Consider the following 14,967-nt stretch of genomic DNA (forward strand, 5'->3'; position numbering starts at 1 on the left):
AGCAATCTTGAGCAGAACAAATATGTACCAACTGTCCATTGTCACTTTCAAAGTAAGAACTGGGCACCACTGAAGGCAGCTGACTGGAGCCGTGCTTAGAAGATATGGAAGGGATTTCTTCCTGCAGTGGACAGACAACTAGTGTGACAGACTCCTTGCCAAAGCATGGAGCCAATACTAAAAGTTTCCATGGCCTCAAGGGGAGACAGCAGAAGTCTTGGAGGACAACTGGAAGCCAGAAGAGTCTTCAGAGAAGAGTATCTGCTTGAAGAGTGTGCATGCTTGCCCTGCTTAGTCTTTCCAAGAAATTTGCTCATGACCACTACTAGCAACAAGGCAGCTGACCTGGACAGGCACTTGGACTTGGTTTGTATAAATGGGGGCAGTTTCAAGTGATGCTGTTAAGCTCTCTTACAAAAGCAACACTGGCAGGGCCCAGCAGTTGCTAGGTTTTAAAACTGATCTTGAACATCTCAAGAATAGCAGGTGAAGATTTAGGGAGCATGGCCACTTCTACTGCATCCCTACTGCAGGTAGTCCCTACTGCCAATATTGCCGGTTTTTATCTCCACTTCCATCATATACCATCTTTTGATCTTTTTCATTCACCTGATAATTGTAACTATACTTTAGATATATTACTCAAAAAGATACCTCTACGATAAACAACGCAACACTATCATCTGATTTTGCCATTCAGTCTTGCTGTAGGATCCGCTAGAGCTAATCTAAAATGCTGGACATCAACATGATCTGAACAGTCTAATAGCTTTGACAAATAAATGATTTTTTCTTTAGTTGAAATACTGCCTCAAATAGTATAAAAGATTTATACTAACCTAAATGAAAACCTACTAGTCCTAATGAACTACAAATGAAAGGATTGTGTTATGAAGCACAGTGTGACAGCACCAGTTGCTACTGCACTGCAGTCTGTATACATTAATTTAATAAAACATTTTGGAGTTTGCTTACAAGAATTTGTGTCTTATTTATTTTTCTGCAACTCGCAGAACAGATAGGACTTTTAGCTGGAAGTCAAGAACTGAACTGCATCCTATACAATAGGAGAACACCTTTTATCTGAAGTGTATCTTGCAGTTTGACTAGATGAAGAGACACATTATGTGCATAAATACCTCCATATGGTAGTTGAGGCTGGAAAATTTTAATCGACAGTGAATGTGTAACTGAATGGTTATATTCAGTTCTTATATACTTATATACTTCAGTAAAGTATTCTAAGGTCTGGCAAGTTCATGTCCCAGCTGCAGGTAAGTGCAACAACAATCAAATATATTTATCAGGAGAAATCAGAGAGAAGTTAGTTATATAAGCTAGGGACGAAGTAAAAGCACCATGCATTAGCAAAACTGGAGGTTAGCTTATATCTTTCCCATAAAGAATTTTACAAAGTTATAAGCAAATTATCCACAGATCTTGGCAAAGTAAGAAGCGTAAACAACAGAACCTCCTGTATTTCAAATAAATTCCATACGAATATACATGGTTGTTTGCATGCACAAAACAACAGCTCCGCAGTTTCTTGCAAGGATAAAAGACTTCTTCCCATAAACTGTTTTACATAAAATTTATCAATGACAAGCCAGTGATTTTCACTTTATTGCAACTCCCTCAACTATTTAGTAAATTAGTTGTTACCTTGCTCTGGAAACCCTTACGTTTCAGAGAGCAAGCATCTGAGGCCATTTTAAAAGGGTTAAAGCCTGGCACAGACAGAAGCCTACACTTCTACTCCAACAGGATTGCAGAGCAGAGGAATCAAAGTTCATACACAATCTGTGAGTTGCTCATCATCACAGCATAAACAGGATTCAAACTGTAGCTGTTGGCAAAAGCTACACAAATAGTTGCACCACAAGAAAAAGAAAGCATCCCCCCTTCTGCTTCCCTACTCCCTACTCCAACACAACACTACAACCAGAAGTCGGAAAATGGGTACCATAATTATGAAGCTGATTTATTGATTCTTTTTTCCTGGATAAATTACCACACACAACTGAAATTTAATTCATTAAGAAAACAATGAACTGTCCAAGCTCCTCAACAAATTTGGATAACACAGAGCCGATAATGTCAGGACCCATCTAACAGCATAATAAAAATGGGGACAATTTTGAATTGCAAACTATTTTTTAAAAGCATGGAATTAAGACTTCCTTTTACCTTACATTAACAAGGATGCTAAAATGTTAATTCTTAACTAACTGTTTATGCTAATGTCTCTTTCACATTTTCTCTTCCTTATGCCTAACCAATGTCTAAATTACCAGGATATTGTTAAATATCCAATAGATTTTTTCCGGTTATTAGTCATTATGGGAAAAAAAGAAGAAGACAAACTCAAACCCTCACAATGATAAATATTAACAGTTCTAGCATTACAAATCTGAAAGTTCCTGCTGTCTGTTACTTATTAATTATTTCATTCCAAAATCTTAGATCTGCTTAGTTTTAGAATTAAAATCTCATAAAAAATGAAAAGTTGAAATACCAGTAATGAAAGAGAATGCTTACTTCAGTTCAAATGTTATGCTCACTGGCCAGAAGTGATACACACAGACAGAAATTTAGTGTTCACGTGTTTAGAGACAGAAGATATAAAAATGAAACACAGGTCCACACTGATGATAACATAATTCTGTCAACAGCAGTACAACAAAAAGCTCTCAAAAATCTATCCATACACAAGCTAGAACACAGGCAGTTTTTGCTTCCTCAGGCTCTTGTGTACAAAACCCTGTAACCACAGAATGTGCTGCTAACTGTTTTCACTGAAAACTGATAGTATTTAAAACTTTTGACTGTTAAATGAATAAATTCATCATGACCCAAAGACCATCACAGAAGTCAATGGACACCTAAACTCCAGTTACAGCACAGCATTACCTTTTTCTGCAAACGTATTTTTCTTACATACACAAAAATGGCCTCTAAAGATGGCACAAAACACCCTTCAAAGCAACTTGGTCACAGCCTTTTATCTATCAGATTATACCTTTTTAAGTACATATACATTTTGTTTTCTTAACTCATTCCAAGCTGGCTGCTCTGAGAGTGACAAAGGTTTTGCAAATAAAAAAATCACTACTGAATTATGTGTTCATTGGACATTTAGGTCTATTAACGATATTAACTATACCAACAGCATAATTAATAAAAAGAGGAAGAAATTTCTCTTTTACCCTTTTTTTCACCATTCTAAATAGACTACTTAAAATGTTGCAATCAAAGTAATTGCAGAGGACTTGCCAACCAAGCTTTTCAAATAAGTACAACAAATTAGAAATAAATAACTGAGAAGTGAGATCCAGTAAGAAAATACACCTCTGAATTGCATTTATTTCCAATACCCCAAAAATTCCATTTTGCCTATAAATCTATGTTTCTTTCCTTACAGATGCTTTATTCAGCCATAGATGTCTAACTTGACAAAATATGCAGTAAAGCCGAAAAGTTTATTTGCAACAATGGGAATCAGAAAGGGATTTTTAAAGCTGTAACACTATTTAAACAAATCTGTGCAGTGCAGACAGACTTCCAACAAAGTTCTTGATAAATCAGAACTCACTGGAGATAAACTAGCAATAGTAAATGACTTTTACGTGACTTTCCTATAAAACAGCTCAGCAGAAAAAAACTGGCTTCACAACCTCAGTGTAATAATCAGTAACTATACTGAACCCCTAACACCAATCTAAGTTACCAAACAGCATGTCAGAGACTCAACAAAAGGGATCTGGTCTTTCACTATGACGCAGCAAAGTCTCATTAGCAAAATTAAAGCAAAGTCCAAGACTGTTTTCAAGACAGCTTTGTTTCCTTAGCAACTGGCATGACTGACAGGCAGTGTACTGGTAAAATTCTTACTTTACAAGGCAGCTTTATGTTATTACCTTGACTTAACCAGCAATTTAGAACACTTGCCCAAAACACAGCCTGAAGTAACTTAGTTAAAAGCCAAATAAAACAGCAGCAGAGTGAACCCCAGAAAACAGACTCCAAGAAGCACTTCAGGAGGCCACAAAACAGTGACACAGCTTAGTCATGCCTTACAAAAACTTTTGTTCTCCAAATAAAACTCCAGTTTTATTTAGCAGAAAGCAGCTATGAGGTACCAGTTTTGTTATTAAAAACAGATTTCCCCCATGCTGTAGATTCCTATTCAAATGCTTAAAAAAAAAAAAAGTTCATCTGGTAAATTTCCCAGTAGAGCCTGACATCAAAATGAGGTTTTGGCAACTGTTTGGGGGACTGTGTCCAGCCAGTACATGGCATCTACCTCTTAACATTCCAATACAATATTCCCCCAAGAGTTTGTTTCCCATCACGCTAACCCCCATGCTGTTAAATTCCCCCTAGAGACAATTCTGTCATTCTCTTGGGCCAACTACATGGTACCCTGCCCATACCTTGGGGGCACCTACCAGAGGACTGCTACTTACAGAAATCTCCTGTAAATTTCCTGTGTTCAACCAAGTGAAATTTTCTTTAGAATTTACATGAGAAACTGAGTGAGGTAAATATTAGCCTTAACATAATCACTCACAGCTTGTTGGCTGGGGTGGGGCGTGCGGCGGGAAGAGGAGAAAAGGAAAAAAACACACCTTAAAAAAAAGGCACAACATTTACTCAAATAGCAAAACACAGCAAGTTCCACCATTATTGAGTTATACTGCATAGGTATATGAGAACTGTACAAACAATAAATGCAAATATGTCGGAATGTATAAAAACACAAGGACACAAATTAATAAAAGAACTGAGAAGATACCAGTCTTAAAAGGCTAAATTAAATCTAATTACATCATCTGAATTTGTTCCCAGCTGTGAAGATAAACACATGCAGTGCTCTGGCCACGTATAAAAAGAAGACAAACATCCCTAGTTTTGGCTGACAGATGTGTATTGCTGTTTACCTCGTTTTTGGGTTTTATTCTTTGGTTGGTTGCAGAGGAGAGGTGTCTAGTCAATGAAGATTGCTTGTAAGTCAGACTAGTTTTAACAGTTTATCTTGTACCTCAGCCCTGACCAACACATCTTGCTCTCCTGGGCATCATCCCCATAGTGCTTACACCCAATATGTGAAAATGTTTCTTTGAGAGCAAGAGGAACTCTGCTTTAATTTTACATGTGACTTAGTTTAGGTCCTGACATTAAATTCAGCATTCTCAGTGCTAGTAAGTTACTTTCTTTGAGGGTTTAATCTAAAACCAGACAAACTGAGTGAAAAATCCAATTTGCTTGCTGTGTCAGCTTTTAAAAATTTGCAGCTGTTGTGCCAAAATTGCAGAGGGAAATTGAGCAAAGTATAAATGGTGGCTTTACATTTCAAATTTGAAAACTACTGTCTTTTTTCACTTCCGAAAGGAGAAAGATAAGAGAGTAAGAGAAGAATCTTGTAAAAGTTGGTATGATTTTACCCAAACATGCCACTGATCAGTTCAAAAGCATTTACCCAGTAGAAACTTTTTGCAAAAATACGGTGTAGTAGTGCCCAGTCTTATGTTAATTAGCATTCTTTTATTATTTTACTGCTTTCTATCAAGCAGGAATTTCCATCATGTGACTGATGGGTTACAGACTACCCTGTGTACAATCCAGACGACTACTAAAAACCCCACAACTGTAATTCTTTGCCATCTTCCACATACAGAAGAAGAATGGCAAAAGGATAAAAATCTAGAATACACTCATCTTGATTTATATGAAATTCTTATTTGTCTTCAGAAGTCAAGACCTCAGACAATAGAAGCAGTTCCACAGCAGTGTAATTGCACCCATAGAGCTTAATGCTACTATTCTGAATCAAATATAACCAGATGAAATATTTAATAAGCAGAATTACAGAAGCATCTTTTTTTAAACATGGAATTTTGATTAAACCTCTATCAGAAGATGCTTCTTATTACTAATCAGAGATACTTTAGTATTTTTCCTTATAAAAGACTGGTTAAGACTTGGTCACAGTTACAGCTTTCAACAAAAAGTTTTCAGATCACCAGTAAGATTACACTGAACTCAAATTTGATTCAGGAGATAGGAAAGCAGTACTATAAAGCCATATGAGATCTTTAAAGAATATAAACCCAAAATGAAGTGCTATAAAGCACAAAGACTATTTTCATGATGGATACGTGAAAAACAAATCCCATGGAAAGTAGAAAGGTACAGATAAACAATTAATTTTAAAAAAAATTCTCAGAGATCATTTCATTATTTACTTCCAGCTAGGTGTCACAGATGCTTTATTTTTCCCAGTTCTATTTTCTTCTGAAGACAATAAATGTCAATATGCTTATAAATAAAAAGAAACTACATCAGTGAAAACCATGAGATTTTTTTTTTTTTTAATCCACTAAACAGCTTCTTTTAATAGTCTTATAAAATCACCTTGTACAGCACGGCATTGAATGCATGGACATCATTGACCAAACACAAGAAAATGTGTGCCACTGCTTTCACTGATGCTCAGTCTCAGTGCTAACACAAATGACACAGATTTGCCCTTATTCTTCCTTGTCCCTTTCAAAGATACACAAACCGTCAGCAGAATTGCAAATTCGAAATAGCTTGTGTTATTGTTCTTTCATAGGACTCTTCAAAGTAAGAGGCAGAAGGAAAAATATACACTTAGTAGTACTGTGACTGTCTTCGCTTACAATGTCAAAAACATACCAGAGCAAGCTTTCCTTTGAGAATGTTTTAACTAATATTTTTCCTTTAGCTACGTTCCAAAACAGACAGGGTCCACGGCGCCATTTTTTTCATGGCTTTTTCTAGGTAGATCTTTGATCTTTTGAGTATTTTCTTAAATAGTCAGATCATCAATACAAAAATATAACTAACTTGACATATTACAAATAAAATTTAGCAACCAAAGATCTCCAGCAAGTGAAGAAACCAATCAAAACCAGTAGCTGCAATTTTGGTTTCCAACAATACTGCTATTTTACTGACCAACTTGCCCGAACTACAGAATTATAAACACAAGAAGTCATACTGATGATTCTGAATATGTACCTCCACAGTAAATGAAGGTATTCAATAAAATATGCAGCTGTGGCTGCAGTTTTTCCAATGAACATCTTCTGCGCTTGAACACTAAGATTACTTGGGTGGAGTGGGAATGAGGAGTGGAGCAGAGGACATTGGTGCAGTGGATAGTTCCAGTCAGGGACAAAAACGGGATGCAAGAGAAGTTTAACAGCATCACTGGGTATTTTTCATGTGTAACATGAGGGGGGAAAAAAAAAAGACAAAACCAAAAAGCATAGCAACAAACTTTCCTGTTTTCTTAAAACTACTTGGTTTCATAACATCCAAAGCCATACTTCTGTATGGAGCATATGAGAAATATGTAACAGCAATCTTGTTTTCTGCCAGATGGATAAACACCTCAAACACACCCACAGACACTAATGAAAACCACCTTGGCCTCTTTCAGGAAGTCATTCAACACTTCACAGAAAAAAAATAGGAAGTTGTTGATAAACTGCTTGCAAGAACTACTTCCTGTACAAAAAATAATTACAAGACTTGTTTGCTGGACAATCAGTTAACTTTTCCTCACATTGCAACATGAGAAGAGGTATTACACAAGCTTTGTAAGAATTCAAAGCATAACTCTAATTTAAAATTATACAAGAATAATCCTAAAACTGAGCAAAATTTGTTTTTTCTTTCTGCAAGTTGTTGTCTGCTACTCCCATGGCACATTATCTTTTGCCTCGAGAGCGATCCCCTATCTTTCTGCACAGTTCACTGAAATGTCAAGCAGCAGCTGGCTAACAGGAAGTGGTTAAAAAGCAATGCAATTGACATCACCACACAAACGAAGCTTGGCTTTTTTACTGTGTGTTTAAGAATGGGCTAAAGCTACCGCACACCAGTGAGAGATGACTCAGATGTGACCACTTACTAACCAGGCAAGTCTTAACTTAAGAGCTCCATTGAAGGAGAAGTATCAATAAAAAATAGTTTTACCAACTGTACAGTAAGCAGGCCTTAACCCACTGATCAAAATCATCACTAACGGAAAATTAAACTCAGCAGTACGACTCATAACAGTGAGATGAATGCTAATGAGTGAAATTCTGGCAAATCATATATTGGGCATGCATACACAAGGGGGTCTATTTATCCAGATGATAGACTAATTTACGAGAGCAGTTCTGATTCAGACCCTGTAGTACCATTTCTCATCATCTTTTAATATGTATGGATACACGCAGTGTGTATATAAAATATCTGGCCAAATAACTCTGTGCATCTATTTATCTATATATATATACACACTCAGATGATTTAAGCATTTTCTCTCCCATCTACACTATTTTCATTTCTTTGCACAAATTACTATGCTTGCAGTACTTGACCCACTGATTAGTGGAAGTGATTGTAATTCCAGAGTGTATTAAGTATGGTATTCAATTTTATATTAATCTCTTTGCACTGTAGCATATTATAACTATAACCATAAGGCTTACTGACATCTGGAAAAAATCTAATATTGTTACCTACTCTGCAAAGATCTTTCTAGAGTCTGATTACCAGACTGTTCACGGAGTGGCTAAAGAACAGAGCAAGTGGAAACAAAGTGTGATGCAGCCAATCAAAAAAAATAGCTGAATACTTGGAAGAGACACCAAAAATCTGCATATGGTAGAAGGAACCACATTAAATCTATTTAGAATCAGAAATCTTAGTACTCACACTTCAAGTAAATGTTTAAGGTATAACCAGGCAAGATGTGAGTTTTAGTGGGCTTGTAGATGTAAGATAGAGCTTACCACTCATCACTGAAAAAACTTCTGGTATACAACTTGCTACCCAAAAATTATCTCACATTGCTTTGGATTTCCTACACATACAGAGCAAACATTTTCCTAGTACTTTAAATGCTTTTTACAAATCTTAACTAACTCCAATGAAGTTGGTTGATCTCACCTGTAGATAGTATTAAGCAACCTTTTATGAACGAATGTTCTTCAAGTGTGAACAGAGCTGTCCTCATTAGACTCTCCCATGCCACAGCATCACCCATGGAAAGCCAAAAGGAAACGGCCCATTACACTGTTTAAAATCTCCCAAGGTCAGCATGTGACCCAGCAGGGAGAGGTTCAAAAAGTACAGCCTTTATTTTTCTTCCTAACAACCTGGTTTGTTTCCACTCCCTTCCCCTTCAAGACACATCCTTCACAGCTAGCAGCTCTTTCAATCATTTACTTTGGATGTCTGCTTGAGAACAAATGATCTTGCTCATGCAGATGAGTTTGCCAGACTTGTGTGTACTTTCCAGTCTCAGGCTCTTTATTGTTCTTGCTGAAACCTGACCCTTTGAAATGGATACCAGGACACCAAGAAAGGACAAAAAAATTTGCAGAAGAAAGAGGAAAGTTTTTTGTGGTAATAATCAAACTTCAGAAAAAGCTTTCCAATACTAAATCTTTCACTTTCATTTCACCTGAATGAGCACAATTAAAAAACATCATTAGAAGAGCAGGAAGATATTTTTCATCTCTTAAACAGTTTCATTTTCTGTAAAATTGACAGTGTTATCAAAAACAAACTTGTGGCAGTAAAAAAATCAAATATCTATTTTTCATGCTTCATAAGCTGCTCTTTAAGAATTCTCACTAACACAGTCAAAACAAAAGTTTGCTTTTCATGTCCGAACTCATTCTGTTCTTTGCTCAAGGTCCAATGAGCTACAGTTTTCAAATGGCATAAACTCACACAATTCAAAAAAACCTTCTTACTTGTGCCTACTGAAGAGCTGATATTCCAGAACACACTGATTTGTTAAACTTCACAAAGAAAATATCACACTTCAAGATCTATAGCCAATGCTTATTTTCCCATTTCTAATAGAGAATGATTGTTCTCAAAAAGAAACGTTCCAGCTCAAATAATTTCGGACAACTACTGCAACCTCTTTCTGTTTGAAAAAAAAAAAAAAGCTAATTTCTCTGTATGGAAACACCACTGCTACAGGAACAAGAAATATTTCTAAGAAGTTGTGCAAGTTCAATTTTCACTGCAGACAATGTAAATTTTTTTTTTGAAGCTACAAGCTCAACTACTTCAACCAGATGTACGTATTAATCACAATGTTTGAGCGAGAAACGTAGGGATAAAGATGTTTTTCTTGGCTGAAAGAAGTTTTACATAAGTAACACAGTACACCCTGCAAATAACATATAATGGGCTATTTAGAGACTTGCCTTTAAATAAAAAGATCAAATTATAGTCAAAATATCTGAGGGCAAATTATGGTCTTGGTGGGCACACTTTCAGAAAGAAGGACAAGCTGCTGCTGTATTAGAAAACTGCACAGAATAAAAGAAAATGGTTCCTGATGGATTGGGCGTCAGATGGATGGCATGTGTAACTTGTCTTCAGTTATAGAGAAGGCGATACTAATCTCACTGTGTGAAAAAGTTACAGCTCTAAGAACATGAAATGATGTTACAAGTTCTGAAATTTCCCTTTGACTGCCAGGAATGTAGATGAATTAAATTACAAACCCAAATACTGCAATCAAACACATATATTAATTAACTCAGGAAGAGAGAGTAGGCAAAAAACATTTTGGCTGTAAATTTAACAGTTTTTCTTAATCAAAATCTAAGTAGTCCTGACATATTATCACTACAATTGTCTCGCAAGTTAACTCTGTATTTTTACATCCATATTACCAAAATGAGGTAAAATGTATCTTGACCTGCATGAAAACTCTGGCAATATTCAGCAAATCTAAAAGTCTCATTGTTTAAGAATCACCATGCTCATTCCACTGATATTTAGTACTCCATACAATGGATAACATTCTTCAGCTAGGATTAAGATAGGACAAATATTCACAGAGTACCATACAATTTTCAGAATTGATATGGGAGAAATACTGGTAGGGTCCCCTACTTAAAATCAGGAGCATGTTTTTAAAAATACATATTTTGAACACAATGAAATTTACTAAAATTCTAACATTGTAAAAACAAAATATATATCCCAACAACAACAAAAAAAAAGCCAGAGATACAGCTAACTGAAAAGAAATTTTACTTACTTAAGGAAGTATCTCTGTCCAGATGGTGTCTTAGCCATCTCCCAACCTGGAGGCAAAGGTACATCGTCAGGGATCTCAAAAGAAGACTGGCGGAGATGTTGAGAAGATGGAGCTCCAGGTCCAGTCACTACTCCAGAGGGTGTAAGTGTCCCTGGAGAAACAGCCCCCAGCTGCAGTGATGCTGGAGAGGAATGAGCTCGGACATGCTGTGGGGTCAGGGCTCCTGCTGTCCCGGCATCAGTGCTGGCCTGCCAGGAGTGAAATTATTTCCATTAAGATTCTTACATTTCAGCAGAAACACAGCTGTCAGAAGACATTTCACTTTAAATGAACGTTTCAGGAGAAACTCAGAGCTCAGTTGTTCTAAAGTTCTGCTTATTTTCCAGTTGTTACTGTTCAAGCAAGCCTCCAAGTAGTTTGGTTAATTAGCATCACAAAAGCCCTTGTGCAAGTCAAGAAATATTAACTGTATGTGCTGAGAGCCCTTAGTTTTATTTTGAAAACCAAAGTTCTTATTCCTCAGCACAGGGTTAAGAATAAACCTGCCTGCAGTCAGCAGACCTCATCCAGCGCATTGAGTGGTTTGTTACTGGACTGCACCCACTCACTACCATCACACCCACTTTCTGCTGGAAGAGCTAATTTCCCACTCTCCTTTTCAAGTGGGGGTGTGGGGCTTCAAGTGCATGCACACACCTCCCCCCTGCCCTGTAGGGGTTTAAAAAATTACACAAAGAGAAAAGCAATAGCAAAATGCCAACTGGCAGCAGTGAGCTCCAGTGGAGGAAGACTCATGAATTCCACTATTAAAGAAACATACACAAGACTGAATGTAACATTTCCTAACAACTCAAACTTCTAAGGGTATAAAGAGTCTGTCCATGCCTTATCCGAAGCAAAGCTTCAGCAAACGGTTAAACCAGTCAATCAGAAATGACTCACAAACCCATTCACTGGAGTCACCAGTCACAAGTACACAAAATGTCTTTGCCATGTAGTAAATACATGCCCAGAATGGGACAGAGAAGGCAGATCTGAAAACTTGATTAAAGTAAAAATGGCTTTAAAAATATATCTACCAATTAACTGCTTTTATAGATAGACCAGAACAACACTGACACCTATAATGAGGTGCATCTGTCAGCCCTGGTCACACCTCTCTACACAAGGTATTACACCACATGAGGCCCCACTTACATACTCTTACATGCAGTTCTGCTTCACTCCATCTGTATGCAAGCACACATGAAGTTTTATGTGTTCAACTGGAAACGAATTAGTTTGCATTCACATTCAGACAAAATAGGTAAGTAGTAAATCAAGTGGATTTGCAATATTTTAATTCCTGAGAATCACAGAATTACAAAAAAGAGAGTTCTTTAAGCAGAATACTTATGTGGCACCACTAAACAAAAAGGAAAAATGAAAACAGTCTTATTCTAAAAGACAGTCTATAATGAAGCAAATTATTCTCTTGCTTTAGCTGAATTTCAAATTTGTATTTTAGGAACCACCAAGTGGTACAAGGTACAAAGTGATCCAACTAAATATGTTTTACAGATGAAGACTAACATACACAAGGAATATATGGCTAAGCTGAAAAGTACAACCAAAAGTTGTATGATCATCACACACATTAAGCGCATTTCAAACATGATAGCTATTTAACTGCAGTTACTGTATTTAACAAAACACAGCACCATGTCTTAGATTAATGTCTACCCATTCAGATTTGTGCACAATGGAACCACGATGAGATTTGCACAAGATGGGAGAAGACTGTACATAAACCCCTTATTCCTTGCTGGATTTCTGTATGTTATTAAAGGTCTGCAACTCAGAAGCCAGCAAAACTACAGAAGCAGCTCAGCTCCACCCTTTCAATTTTCTTTTCAGTCTTCCTATATGAAGGCCAGACTGCTTTTTTGAGTATTTGGAAAATGAATTAACTCCTAGGCTGGGAGAGTACGTGCCAAGGTTCAGCCTGGAATGAACTTCTTAAGTCAAGTTATAAATCTTTCAAAACAGAAGTTTAATAATGGAAATGTTGACTAGACCCCTAACAACACGGGTACCAGGCACCAGTACACAGCGAGTTTCACTCCTACTGGCTACACAGATAAAGTGACAATAGCTAATAATAAAACCTATTTTATAGCTTAGCAACAAAGTTCATTACTTAATAACACTCGACTAGGTAGGCACAGCCTCCTTCCGAAAAGTTGGTAACAGCATTAGCTTTCGCTCATACTCGCACCAGCACTTAGGTCTTGGTACAGAAGTCGCTCTGCCCAAAGACCAAACGCTCCCGGAGGCCGAGAGACGACCCTGCCCCGCATCCCCCAGCTGGCTCCTCCCCGGCCCTGCCCCCGCAGCGCCCCTTCCCCCCGGCCCGCCCCGCCCCTTCCCAGCCCTGCCCCGCATCCCTCCCCCGCTCCCTGCGCGGCCCTACCCCGCATCCCTCCCTCCCTCCCTCCCTCGCTCGCTCCCTCCTCCCCCGGGCCGGCACGGCCGAGGCCCCGCCGCTCCGAGCCCCGCTCCCAGGCTGCCGCCGCTGCCCTGCCTGCGGGCGCTGCGCCCGGCGGACCCTGGCCGCCGTCAGCCCTGGCGTCTGGCTCGGGAATTAACTTCTGCTGTGCGTGCGTGTGTATGTGGGGGGCTGATCCCACTCGAGCCAGCGCCGTGCTGAAATGGTGGAAAAGTCACATCCATATTTATTGTCTGACGGGGCGAGGGGGTGTAGGTTTGGCACCACCTCATCGCGCCCCTCCGCAGAGGGCAGGGAATTGGACCGCAAGGCGAAATTCCAAGCAAAGCGTTTTCACCCAAGTTTTAGGGGCTCACTCCCGCCGCCGCCCTCCCGCTGAGGCCGGGAAAGCCAAGGAGCGGATGTGGAGCTCGAGGCCCCGCTGGAGACCGGGACAGGGCCAGCGCTCGCCCGCCCCCCCGCCGCTGTCCCGGTCTCTGTCCCGGCCCCGTCGGCGTCCCGGGGCGCGGGAGGCGGCGCTGCCCCTGGGGAAGAACAAATAAAGGGGTGTGGGGGCGGCAGAGAGCGCCCCGACAGTCCCGGCCGGGCGCCCCCCGGATTCCCGCCCCGGCCCCCTCCCCCACACGGCTCCCCCGGGAGGAGCTCGGCGGCGGGAGGGGGAACACGGCCCGGCCTGGCCGCCCGCGGCGCGGCCCCCGCTTCCCTCCCCCTCACCTGGCGGGAGTGGGCCTTGGGCTCGGGCGGCTTGAAGAAGGAGTCGGGCAGTTTCCGCAGCCGCATGGGCAGCGTGTGTGGCACGTTGGCGCCCTTGGGGTTCATCACGGCGTTGAACAGCGCCTCCAAGTCGGTCTCCGAGTCGCCCCGCACATGGACGATCTGGTGCCCCGCCGGAGGGGGCCCCGCTCCCGGGGCTTGCGCCGCGCCGGCCGGGGCCCCCGACACCGCGCCCGGGGGCTGCGGCGGCTGCTGCTGCTGCTGCGAGGCCGGGGGCTGCGCTGCCTGCGGCGGCTGCTGCGTTTGAGGCTGCCCGGGATCCATGGCTCCGTCGGGACCCCCCGGCGCTTCCCTGGCGGGGCTCGGCGGCTCAGAGCCCGGATTCCCAGTCCCGCATGCCCCGCTCCCCGGGCCGCGGGCTCGTCCTGCTGTCGTCGGCGCTTCTCACGCCTCGGTCGGGAAGCCGACCCGGCCGCGGCAACTGGCAAAACAACTCTGACCGTGCGGCGCTTCCCCGAGCCCGGCCCAGCCCGGCCGGCGCCTCTGTCCCGGCGGCGGAAACTAACTCACACAACACACCAAACAAAAGTTCGCAGTTACGCCCGCCCGAATCACTCTCCGCCGCCGGCTCCGCCCCTCCTGAGCCCGCCCGCACCGTATCCGACCGAGGCAG

The 14,967-nt window shown here is 40.7% G+C and overlaps 1 protein-coding gene across 6 annotated transcripts in view; it reads right to left on the bottom strand.

The window, feature by feature from the left end:
• Positions 1–14,938, bottom strand: part of YAP1 (Yes1 associated transcriptional regulator) — an 89,038-nt gene extending 74,100 nt beyond the window's left edge. For 2 of the 6 annotated variants that reach the window (XM_085064379.1, XM_085064365.1), the window contains exons 1-2: positions 14,295–14,934; positions 11,093–11,340 (exon numbers count right to left, since the gene is read on the bottom strand). In XM_085064379.1, coding sequence (XP_084920505.1) covers positions 11,093–11,340; positions 14,295–14,618 — 572 coding nt within the window. In that variant the 5' untranslated portion in view covers positions 14,619–14,934. Of the gene's footprint in view, positions 1–11,092; positions 11,341–14,294 lie in introns of all 6 variants that reach the window. The other 4 variants (XM_085064388.1, XM_085064371.1, XM_085064397.1 and 1 more) reach the window with 3 other exon arrangements.
• Positions 14,939–14,967: the final 29 nt, after the last annotated feature.

Source organism: Lichenostomus cassidix, chromosome 1 (genome assembly GCF_008360975.1).
Source record: "Lichenostomus cassidix isolate B80296 chromosome 1, HeHo_3.0, whole genome shotgun sequence".
Lineage (NCBI taxonomy): Eukaryota > Metazoa > Chordata > Aves > Passeriformes > Meliphagidae > Lichenostomus > Lichenostomus cassidix.